General features: G+C 33.1%; 1 protein-coding gene across 1 annotated transcript in view; it reads right to left on the bottom strand.

Annotated features, from left to right (window-relative positions):
- Nucleotides 1–13,098, bottom strand: part of PCLO (piccolo presynaptic cytomatrix protein) — a gene marked incomplete at both ends in the record, with an annotated part of 281,873 nt that overhangs the window by 124,587 nt on the left and 144,188 nt on the right. The window contains one exon of the mRNA XM_084230265.1: nucleotides 9,584–10,324. Within this exon, the coding sequence (XP_084086391.1) occupies nucleotides 9,584–10,324 (741 nt within the window). The remainder of the gene's footprint in view (nucleotides 1–9,583; nucleotides 10,325–13,098) is intronic.

Here is a 13,098-nt window from a genome sequence, read left to right as displayed (position 1 = left end):
TGGTTAAACTAATAATATGGCTTGTCTATTAGTCCCAAATTATTATGAATGAGAAATTATAGATATTTTTTCCAACTATGAGCTATAGGTATTTTATATATATCTTTGAATGGCCACAAAAATGAAGAGTTGATACATACAGTTTATGTTAGTCTTCATTTAACCTAAGATTAATAAATATCAATTCTCAATGACATGTGATTTTGTTCAATGAATATGCTGTTCATTCACATGTCAATATTACTTTCCTCCAAAAACATGATATCTTTCTTAGGATATTTACTTTGGGTAAAATTCAAATTGTTGAAGATAAAATTTAGTATTTTCTGTTCATACAATTAGTTCCTTTGGATTCTGAGGAAGGTAAAAAAGAAAGAATCAGAGAATGGGTATTATACCTGGCTTCAAGTTCTATGGGATGTTAGAAACTGACTTAAATGGAAATAAGCAGGTAACATGGCCATAAAAATATTTCTCTAGTGAACACAAAGGATTTTTTTCAAAGTAGGAACTGCATATCTTAAAGACACATTGAATGATGTAAAACACTATATTTACTTGGTGTTGTTGCTAGTAATTTTATTTTATATGATTTGAAATGGATGCTTTGAAATTTTTAAACTTTGAAATAGTTATGTGATAACTGTCCTCAGGGCTTCAGCTAATGAGAAATATCCAGCTATAATTTTTGTAGAATGGTCAACCTCATTCATTTTAAGCATTCTACCTCAATAAATTTAGTAAAAATCATTTATGTATTCTGATTTTGGAAACACTTGCAATTTTACTTTTATACTATTTCAAAGTTAATTCCCTTCAAGTGCAATAACAAGCTTTTGAGAATGAGAACATGGGCTTTCCAGGGAGCTGGGATACTTAGTGACCTACTGCTGTTGTTGGGATGTGATGAAGCCAGGTCAGCAATATGGTTCAAGAATCAGAGCGGCCTTAAATAAAAATGGTAAGCTTAGAGACTTTGGTATAAGTTCAAATTAAAAATACTTATGAGCAAAATGAAATCCAAACCCATCCCGTAGTTTCTACATCTAAAGAAGAGTGCCACAATAAACCTAGAGCTCTGTGGATTAAATAAGTTGGAAGAAGACCCTATAAGGACATGCTCTATCTGACTTGGGCTATGAGACCGCCTTGATTCCACTCATGCTGTATCTTGAACTAACCACATCAATATTTTCAATGGACTTATGGAACTGGGATCTTCCAACCAAGCCATAGCCACAAGCCAGTCAGTCAGCATGCCTGCCTGCCTGCCTGCCTGCCTGCCTGCCCTCTTCTCCTTCCCCTTCTTGTCTTCCTCCTCCTCTTGGCTACAAAGTTCTCCAACATAAAATTTTTTGAGCTTGATACTCATTGTATGTTCATCGTCATCTCAGTATGTTTATTACATATGTAGTATGTAATGTTTTGTATGCACATTGAATATTTGTGTGCACAAAAAAAGTTTTGTATGCATATTAAATGTTTGTATGTACAAACAAAATATTTTATATGCACACTGCTTTGCTCAATTTACAACAACACAATTAGAAAATAGAAAGGACTCTCTGATATGTTCTTCACAATTTTAGTACAAAATCCATGCCTACTCATTAGTTTACCAAGAATTAATTTCTCTGAATGATTTCTGGGTGGCTTTCTGGGAAACAGTTATTTATCTGCAGTTGTGAGATTATAGCAGTAGAGTTGACATGCACACAACTAACTGCTTTCTTTTTGTTGAGAGCTACACACTGGCGAGCTTAGCACAAGTAACGAGTCTTGAAATAAAATCTTTCTAGGAAAGAAAGTTATTTATCTGCAGTTGTGAGATTATAGCAGTAGAGTTGACATGCACACAACTAACTGCTTTCTTTTTGTTGAGAGCTACACACTGGCGAGCTTAGCACAAGTAACGAGTCTTGAAATAAAATCTTTCTAGGAAAGAAAGTTATTTATCTGCAGTTGTGAGATTATAGCAGTAGAGTTGACATGCACACAACTAACTGCTTTCTTTTTGTTGAGAGCTACACACTGGCGAGCTTAGCACAAGTAACGAGTCTTGAACTAAAATCTTTCTAGGTGGTTAGAATGAAGGAATATTTCCATTTATTCACATCTCAAATAATGCCAGAGAACTTTTTTTTTTCCAGTTCAACATACTTTCAATGTATTTCTTTGCCTACCTTCCTATATTTCACTAAGTTACAGTAAACACTATAACAAAGGGCTGGGGTATTTAAAATACTTGAGAAAAAAGTCAAGAAAATGATATGTTTTTAATCAGACTTAATCATTAGTAGTCTTTATTTTGTGTCTACACATATTAGAAAACATAACAATGTAATAAAAAATACACACATATGGAGGCTGTAAGTACTGTCATCTGAAATAATTCACTGAATATAAAAAAGAAATTCTAATTTTATACAATGGATTTTGAAACTTTTACTGACACTTTACAAAAATAAGAATGGAAACAGTTATATACAATATAACTGTTTAATATACATTAGTATACATTAATATAATTAGTATAATATAATTAATATAATTAGTATACATTAATATACATTAGTCAGAAGAGTAATACACATAAACAAATATGAAAATGTTATCCTACAGGCCCTGTTATACAGCCTTCCTCCATGTGTTTAGGCTTTCCTTTTTTCTTCAGTAATTTCTTCAGTACTCCTTCTTGCCACTGTCTTTCTCATCTCTGTTCTTCATATTTCCCATAGAATCCAACCATTATTTACTTACAGCAATGCTGTGGTGATTTTCTCCCCAGGTGATTCTTTTTCTCTCCATATTGCAAGGAGGCAAAGTGCCTGTAAGGGTTTGTGGGTCTGAGAAAAAATGTTTGGGATGGCAAATAAGGAAATCACAGTAGGTGTCCAAAGGATATTTGGATGAACTGCTCAGAAGACAGTCAGTCATGTACTCATTATACAGTATGTTTTAAAAAAAAATTATTAAAAAAATCTTGCTCTGGGCCTCCCCTGGTGGTGCAGCGGTTGAGCACTGGGCTGCGAAGCTGCCTGCAGCCTCTGCAGCGCCGGTTCGATCCCCAGCCGCCGGCGAGGGTCCCACATGGCTCGACAGGCCTCTCCTGCCATGCCCGCTGCTCCCCTCAGCAGTGTATTTCGTTAGTCTGCCTGTTCTGTTTTCTGCTCTGGCTCTGGTGAATTCTCTCACTCTCCTGTGCTTCTGACTCTACCCAGTGCTTATATAAATAAATAAATAAATCTTTAAAAAAAAAAAATCTTGCACTAACTAGCATAGTTGTAGCCCTGGAAACTTTGGCCTTGTTACAGTTTAGTTTGTTAAACATCACATCATACATCAAACTGGCCATTTGTGTCTTTAAGGTATTTATATATTCACTTTTTACCTGCGACTATTAAAATTAAGGGGGAAAGGTGTTCTTTAGCTATAGAGATTAACATACCGGGATTACCTCATCAATTTATCCTTCCTGTGGCTATTCAGTCTTTGTGAGATTTCTGAGATGAGAGACCTGCTACAATTTGTACTCATGAAAGTTAACTGGCCTTTATTAACTGAACACCACAAACCCTGTATCACAAATGTTTCTGAACAAGGGAGTAACTTCATCAAATAAGAATGAGTAAGTGGAACTGACAAAAATGTAAAGGACAGTGTGTAGCTGGGTCTGGTTTTCTCTAATTATTCAACCTTAAAATGGATGTCAGAAGTACAGTAATTTTAGAAGGATATGATCAAAGGATTTATGAGTGGAAAGTATAATTGGTCTTATTTTCCACCAAATTTCTAAGCCCTTATGACTAAAAGATTGTTAGTTTCCTCCCAGTTGCTTCAAAAATGTGTGCTTGTATACTTATGTTTGAGAAGAATATTAAGCTATTTAGTAATATATTATGATTTAATGAATGAATACATTCAAATGGTTCTTTAATAACACATATAATATGTATAACACATACATACGTGTATATGAATATCATTTAATTTGTTAAATGTATTATTTTTCCATTTGAATAGATTTGAATAGATTATCAGGAATCAAAAGTATCCAATTCATTTCTTATATAACACAATCTAAAATGAACCATGAAATTATTATATGAGAATAAAACTTCAGGTATTCATTCTTTGCATAAGAATTTTCCTCCTTAGATGGCGGTAATGAGTGGGAACTGTCATAACTAAAACATACTTAAAAATATATATATATATAAATGTTATTTTTTCAGTTCCCCTAAGGAACAAATACTTCTGAAAGTATTTTTCTAAGCACATTTAGCATTAGACCCTATGACACTAACTTTTATTTTTATTAGATATTGCATTTTTAAGAAATTCCATGCATACAATTATGGCAACTTGAGCCTTTCTATGCAGAGAAAACGATGACTAAAAATTTCCAGAACAAAGTATTTTTATACACTAACCAAACACAAAAAGTGGAGAAGTCTTTCTATCTAACATTCCACTGCTGTATTTTACACTGAAGACCAGTTAGACAGAGGCAGTGATGGACTGAGCCCTGTATAAAACCTGACCCATGGTGTTCAATCTTGGGGCCTTCCCCAGTGATGGAGATGGTGCCATGACAACTGCACTGCCAAGCTTAGTTCTCTCTTTGCACATATGTTGAAACTTTTAGCCTTCCATGTAGAACTTTAATGGGCCTTCACCAAAAAAGTGGGGTTAAAAGTGGAATTCTTGGTTAAAAACAAATTGTGAAAAAAAATACAATGCTAAGTTTTTGCTAAATTGTATACAAACTATTATTTTTAATGGGACAAAATAAAACAACAAAAGAATGATTTCCAATCATGACACAATATTTGGGTTAACATGGATTGCTACTCTTGAGTGTTCCAAAAACTCTAAACAAGACTGCATTAATAAAATTCATGAAGCCTGCATAGAAAGCCTAAATGTTCATACCTATATGGAAATTCTTTTCACTGCAGAAGCTTCATTGTTTTTCACCCCGTTTCATCATACTGCCATTATATACAAAAGCTATGTGAATATTGAAACTGTCCTTAGGACATTTTATCCAAAATATATTATGCTAAAGAATGATTGAATTCTGACTTTTATCAGGACAGTTATTGCATTCCAATGTAATAAGTCAAATGTAGACATAGCAGTATTGTGTTTAAAAACACAGGTTAAAAAAAAGAATTATGTAGTAACATGAAAATTTAAAATATGAAATTAAAAATGTAAACAGGGATATACCTTTCAAATTATTTACATTTCGTATTAGTTAATTCCATTCAACAGATACATATGGGAAGACAGGATGAATGGCAAGAAAAAATAGGGTAGGAACAGAGATGTTCATAATATACCATAAAAATACGAACGGCACAATTGATGAATATAGAAAACAAATAATATATGTATGTAAACAGAATAAAAATTTTAAGCATACTATTTAGATTAGAGTGGAGTTTGCAAAAGAGAAATGACAAATACTTATAATGAAGAAATGGCTAAAAGTGGTAGAGATGAGAAACATGACAGGTAGTAGTCAAAGGTCCAGTATTAATAATTGGAATTGGACTACACTCCTAGTGTCCCTGCTTCCCAGCTATGTGATCTCAGATAGTGATAATTATTTTCCCCATTTTTAAAAAAGATATAACATTTGTCTCATTAATAGTTGTGTACATGAGATGAAGAAAACACTTAAAAACATGGTGCCCAGGCTACAGTAAGAGGTAAATTGAGAGTACAATTTGACTTCAAATAGAAACTTATCTTAAAACAATTCAGGGAGCTCAACAGCAAAAGTGACTACTCATGGAGAAGGTAAAATCAGCGTGGTGTAGAGGCACTGGTGGGATTTTTCTGATAGGGATGATGGAAGGGTACAGAATTGGCACACAGAGAAGGTCAAAGGGGGAAAGTAGAAGCTACTCAGAAATTACCACAAAGGATTCTTTGCTTTCTAGTTCTCACTTCTGGGAAATATCAAAGACTGCCTGAAAGTTATATTGGAGCCATATTCCAGAGGAGTGAGAAAGTCACCTGAGCCTTTTAGACAGGGCTTTTGATGGTGGATACAGAAACCTGGACATATAAGAAAAATTTGGTCTGATTTAATGGGCTGCAAGAAGGAAATATTAGGGTTTTCATTGTAATTTTACTTCCAAAGATAAAATAAATTACATCTTATTTTATACCTAAACCAAGATATATATACCCAAACCAAGTTAAATCAGATGCAACATAAAGTTAGTCTTAGTTTGACATTACCAGAAATCTTCTTGAAATTTGTATAAATATATCTATTATTGCTAGTAACAAACCTTGTCAAGTCATGTAAGTGCTTGGCATTAAAGCAAGTGATATTATGATACCGCCACAAATTTCTAAAGTTTTTAGCAAATAAACATCCAATACTTTAAAAAGTTTCAATAAGCTAAGTAATAGGCATTTAGAAACTTTAGAATTTTCTTAGTTAATAATAACAAACAAAAAGTCACATACCATTTTGCGAAACTGGATATTCCTGCCAAGGGAAAATGGCTTAAGTTTTAAGTGGCAAAAAATATGGTGACAAACCAGCCTGCATTTCTTTGTCAGCAAATATTGTTAGAAGATGATAAGAAATAACTAAGGAAGATTTGGGGGGAAGTTATTATGACAAAGTAGGAATTGTTCTGGCAATATATAGAGTCAAAGTGAAGGTATTTTTAACATGCTCAGTTCAAAATATTATTGTGAGCTAGAAAGAAAAAATAATCTAATAAGATATAACCTAAATACTGAGTGGTTAATTTATTAATATTTTACAGATGTGGTATATACTGAAGAGACCTTTATATACTGAAGAATATTTTTAACATTTTGTACTTAAATGGAGAATAATTATGAAATTATTTTAACAGGAGTATTTCATGAGATACTGATAAGCTCGTGAAAATATAACTCAAAGTGTTGTAGAATGTGAAGATTTAATTCATTTTAACAAAAGTAGAAGACTCCCGAAATAGTTCAGCTTTTAGTGATGAGAAGTGGTAATCAGTAATATACTCTTCATTAGATATTTAGGGAGAAAGTAAGCCCTGGTTATCAGCAATATTTAAGAATAAAACAAATTAAAATAGTCTCTTCAAGAAAACTATCATGTGGAAACTATCCTCTTAAGATAGATATTTGAAAATCAACATAAGATTATGTCATATAAACTTACTTAGATAACTTCTAAAGGTTGTCCTATCTGCTCATTTAACAAAGTTAAAACAGAATATTCTGTTCATATAACTTTGTAGGAAAAGAAATTTGGAGATCTTAAAGCCATTTTCTAAGCAATATTTAAAAACATCACATTATCTGATAGCTAGTAAGGCAAGTGATTTAGTTATCAGGGGAAATTAATGTTTGTGGAATTTGGACACTGAAAGTAATTAATTTTAATTATAAATTTGGAGAACAGGTAGCAAGATTTAAAAAATATAGTCTTTGATTCACTTTTTCCATTTCAGTATAGCCTTATGGATTCTTTTTTGTTATGGATAATATTAAACTAAATGTCAAAATGCCAAAATAAGTTTAACTTAGAAGTCAAATTTCAAATAACTAGCTTACAATTTCAGATCAAATTTTAAATATACTGAAGCACAACCTATGCTTTCTAAAACATTAATCATATTTTAATGTTATTAAATGTACTTGTATTTAAATAAACATAAAACTGTAATTTTAGTTTTTTCTTTGATTATTGTATATTATTTTGAATATTTTATATTGTAAAAAGTTTTAGTGATGTAGTATATACACTACATATTGAAATTGTACAATAAAAAGGAAATGACAAAATAAAATGGTGAAGGTATTAAAATAGTACATTAACAAAATATCTAGATATGTCTTGCTTAGATTATATTTAATAAGTAATAGAGAATCATTAGAAATATCTGAATAATAGAGTTAAATTATATAAACTTTGGAAAATAATTAACCGAAAACTGTATACCGAACAAGGGAGAAAGAGAAGGCTTCGTCATTGGTAATTAAATTACTCAAATCATTGGTGATAGGTCAATTGGATGCAGAAAGCAAAGAGAAGGTAAGAAGAAACTCAGATTACTCTGATTACTGACTGGTAATGATGGTGCCATTATCAGAAATAGAAAGTCAGAAATTGCTTCTAGAGAGAATGCATTAGATTTGAACACACTGAATTCCAGTTTACAGTGAGGCTTTGAAGTGGAACTACTTTGAGATGGAACAATCTAATTGAAACTGCAGGTCTAGTAGTTAAAAGAGAGGCAAAAAGTGTGCAAGTGGATTTAGGAATCGTTCCATAGCTCCCTTAAGAGGAAAGGGGACAGAACTCAAAGAAAAGGCAATAAAAAAATCACACACTATAAACATTGGGAAGGAGTAAGCAACAGAGATAGTCCAAGTAGAAGTCGTAAGGGGTAATCAGAAAAACAAAGAGAACAAAAAGGGAAGGGTGATGAAAGTCAAGGATAATTTTACTCAGGGAGAAATGGTAAAAGCATTAAGCTCTGCCAAGTGACTGGTCAGGAGAAGTAAAGAGTCGTAGTGATGGCTAGATCCAACCACTGAAATGGAGAATATAGAGGTATCTGCTTTCTCTAACTCTGATAAATACATTTACATAATGAAGGAAGACCAGGAAATACTTAATGAGTGATGCATAATATTATAGGTATGGGTTAGTAACTAAGGGTTAAAACTTTAAATGACGATAACAAAACAATAAAATCAGAGTCAGAACAGATTACACATTCTAATTAGAGCTCTCATATTAATTTGAAACAATTAAATCATTTAATTTTTCTGAAAGTCATTGCTGTCATCTATGAATTAAACTATTAAACCAGGTAGAACACAAGATCTCTAAAAAATCAGAGTTCCTCTAAAAACAGTATTATTCTTTGTGCAATATTGTTTAAGAAGGGTTGCACAAAAATTTCCACTAAAGAAAAAGAAAATAGTATATATTAATCCAGATAACTATAAATAAACCTTCAATATTAAATGCATTAAACAAAATCTCAGAGCATTTTATATGAAAATATTGACAAATATTAAACTTTTAAAAATGACTTTACTCCTGAATTTACTCACATTTCCTTTCTTTTTTCCCCTCTGTCACAATTATTTTAATCATTTCTTGGCTGAATACAACTTCTAAGTTTTTTAAATGGGAAGAAACTTGGTGAATCTTGCTTAACCAAGTGGTTAAATGAATAGTAACTTACACATACATTATTTTATGTTCCAGGTTGATGCTGATTATGTTCACAGTGGAGGAAAAAGGGAATAACTGAAAATTATCAGAAATTCTCATATTGCTCTGTATGGTTTTGATAAATTATTTTATCAGCTTAAGAGAGAAATACATTTTATATTTAAGCCTTATGTGAATTTTAATCTGTCAAAAGTCAAAATTTCGCATGTCAGAAAACAACTGTTAACATTTTTCTGAAAATACCCTTAGTTGAAGACATACTTGCATAATTACCATTCAGCAATTTGCATACCTAGGTAAAAATGAGTGAATTACATATATAAAACTGTGCAAAGTTAGGAAAACATGACTTACTGCTTTTTCTCTGCCAGGTTCCACCAGATCGGGCTTTGCTGTGCACACTGCCTGTGACTGCTCTTTGATCTTTTGAGCCATCTCATCTTCCTTAGGCAAGCTCTGAGGCAGGCGAGGGGGTTCATCTTCCATCTTGGTTGGAGGTTGCGTCTCTTCTTCCACTGCCTTTGCAGTCACTTTTTCTTTGGGCTTTTCTTCAACAGTTTGTACCTGAGTTTTTAGCAAGTCTTCTTTCTGATCCTCCCCTTTTGTTTCAGGGGTTGACTTCTTGTCTTCAGGAAGTAATGTTTTGTCCTTAGGGGTTGGCTTTTTTTCTTCAAGGAGTGGCTGTTTTTCTTCTAGAAGTGACTTTTTGTCTTCAGGTGCTGGTTTTCCTTCTTCTGGGAGTGGCATTTTATCTTCAAGGGGTGGCTTTTTTACTTGAGGGCCTAAAGTTTTGTCTTTCTCTAGTTTACTTTCTTCTTCTTTTTGATCTATAGGTTCCTTGGGAGGAAATTTTTCAGTTGAAGTTGATTCTTTTACTTTTTCTGGAGTGATTTTTTCAGCTTCAGCTTTTACTTCTTGCTCCTTCTTCACTTTCACTTGGGCAGGAGATGCTGGTTTCTGAGATGGCTGTTCCGAAGGGACAGGCACAGGAGATACTTTTGGCCCTAACTGTGTAGGTAGCATTTTGCCTATGTCTCCAAGTTGTCCTGACATTGCTCTCTGGGTTTGGCAATTTAAACAAAGCCATTCTTGAATCTGCAAGAAAAACAGCAATGGAGAGATTAATTATAATATCATGCATCTGATTCAGTGCATTTATTAAAGTTGAAACTTGTCAAATTTGCTCTTTTGTCTATGTAGAAGTGGGTCACAGTTTTCTAAATCAACAAAATGATTTATAAAGATTTCAAAAAGACTATTTGAAAATTAAAAATATGAAGACTCCCTAGAGATTCGTGAGTTACTCACCTCACCATAAAAATGAAAAAAAAAAATTGCATTAAAGATAGACCCAGGGGAATATTTGTTTTTTGGTGAAAATCTGCATTTCTTCAAAATAAAATTATTTTTAAGCCTGGTATTCCCAAAATTAGTATGCACATCTTAATTTATTTAAGAATTATTACACTTCATAATAATTTTCTGTTAACAATTAATTAAAATTGTTTTATTAGCCTATAATCTCCTGGCTCTTGACTTGGATCAAGTATAGTGATTACCAAAATAGAGTATTACAAGGTACATGTGACATAAAAAATTAATTTCATTCTTAATAATATTCACATTTCTCATCCAATTGAGCAAGAAGCATTCACAGGCTCTAATTATTTGGTATCATCCCCTCCCCCCATGAGTTTTCTGACTTGATTACTGAATCAATTCCTTGTAGCTCTGCTCCTTATTACGGGGGATTCCCAGGCATGCAAAATCCTGGGAATTATGACAATACTATTTTAGCAGAATCTTGGGGAGGGAGAAAGAGTATCTCTCTTTTTAATAAACTTTGGTTCATTTTGTTTTGGTAAAATGAACACTAAAAACTACTCTTAACACATAACAGATGATCATACAAGAAACAAACTGTTAGACTAATATTGCAGACTTTTCTTATTGATGTCTGTTGTGTTTTTTCTTACATTATTCTTAATATAATGTAAAAAGTAAAAGCCACACATGTAGTTTCTGACTTATCATTTAATGAATACTTAATCTGTGGCATGTGGTTAAAATGTCATACCAAAAATTTGGCATTTATATGTTGCATTGTGTCTGAGAAATTCAAATTGCTTTTCACTGGGTCACTTTTTTCACTTGAATATCTTATATTATTTAGAGATAAAAAGCATATTGCTCTAGAAAATTGTTAGATACATAAGTTTTACTTTCTACTTCAGTTATTATTAAATGTTATTTAATAATAATGACAGTTTTGCAATCTGTAAGCCATTGTAATTCTTATTTGCTGATCTAAGACGATGTCAATTATTTACCTTCAGTAAAATGCTATCCACAAAGAGTCATTTTATCTCATGGGTTCATTTGTATTTTTGTGTGTATTTTCATTAAATAATAAGTCCCTTCTTAGTTTTATGTCTAAGCATCTATATAGAGAATTTCAGTTTATTTATATAATAATTTTGCCTTTTGCCTTTTTTTAGGGAAAGAAATTCCTTTGTTCCCTTATTTCAAATAATAAAAGCCAAAAAGCCCCTGGAGGAGGTTCTTTCTTAATTCCTATAGAAAAATCAATTTCAATCTGTTCTGTGGCTTTAAAAAACATTACTTGGTTGAGCTACATCTTAGGATATTTTCATTCAGAGCCTGACATTTAGGAAAAAAAAAAGACACAAATAGCTGCATTACTGTGCTGCTTGTCACATGGATTCTAAAAACCAAATGCAGGTGTATTCCCATCAGGGCATGTCTTAATGTAAGTAACTTTGGAAGTTTTTAATATACCAACAATACAGGTTTCATCCCATTGGAAATTCTTGTCAATTATTAAAGTATGATTTATTTTTTGTGAGTTTCTAGGATAAATTATTCTTACAAAGTTGCCAATGCTTGCTACCTATACCACAGGATAACACAAAGGTATGTAGCTTTTGTTAATAAGAAGGTAAGTTGAAAAAATATAGCATAGATAATATTTCAAGATAGTGTACTCATTTTCATATATTTGAAATTTAGGTAAGAGGATAGAAGATCTAGTTTATCATGTTATTTAACCTATTATAGATTAGTCATGGAAAACACTTCATTGTTCTCATATAAGTAACACTCAATAAACAGCCAATGATGACCCACACATTACACGTTACTTAAGTCTGTAATGCAGAGAAGCCAGAGCGTTAATCTGAGAAAAAGTATCTTATGCCTGCAGATTCTAATTGGCTAGTTCAATTTGTGTTTTCCTTAAATTCCCAAGCACATATAGTTAGATTTAGCATTCTAAAATCACTGCTATGTTTAATATTTTGTGTTCATTTCTTTTTTTTTTTCTTTTTTAAGATTTATTTATTTAGGGCCTCCCCAGTGCCGCAGCGGGTTGAGTGCAGTGCAGTGAAGCTGTCTGCAGCCTCCGCAGCACGGGTTAGATTCCCCACCCACCAGCGATAATCCCACATGGCAAGGCAGACCTCTCCTGACTTGCCGGCTGCTCCCCTCAGCAGTGCTTTCAGTCTGTCTGCCTGTTCTGCTCCCCGCTCTGTCTCTGGTGAATCCTCTCACCCTCCCGTGGCTCTGACCTGTACCCCAGGTCTTGCATAAATAAAAAATAAAAATGATGGGGTACAGGTCAGAGGCACGGGAAGGTGACAGAATTCACCAGAGACAGAGCAGGGAGCAGAACAGGCAGATGGACCGAATACACTGCTGAGGGGAGCGGTGTGCGAGACAGGAGAGGTCTGCGCACCATATGGGTTTCTCCCTGGCTGGCGGGGAATCGAACCCATGCTGCAAAGGCTGTGGATAACTTCACAGAGTGGCACTCAACCGGGGAGGCCCATCATCTATTTTGTAAAATTTTT

This window comes from Talpa europaea (assembly GCF_964194135.1).
Source record: "Talpa europaea genome assembly, chromosome: 3".
NCBI classification, from domain to species: domain Eukaryota; kingdom Metazoa; phylum Chordata; class Mammalia; order Eulipotyphla; family Talpidae; genus Talpa; species Talpa europaea.
Note: the sequence above shows the minus strand (reverse complement) of the source record. Positions and strands in the feature narration are given on the sequence as shown.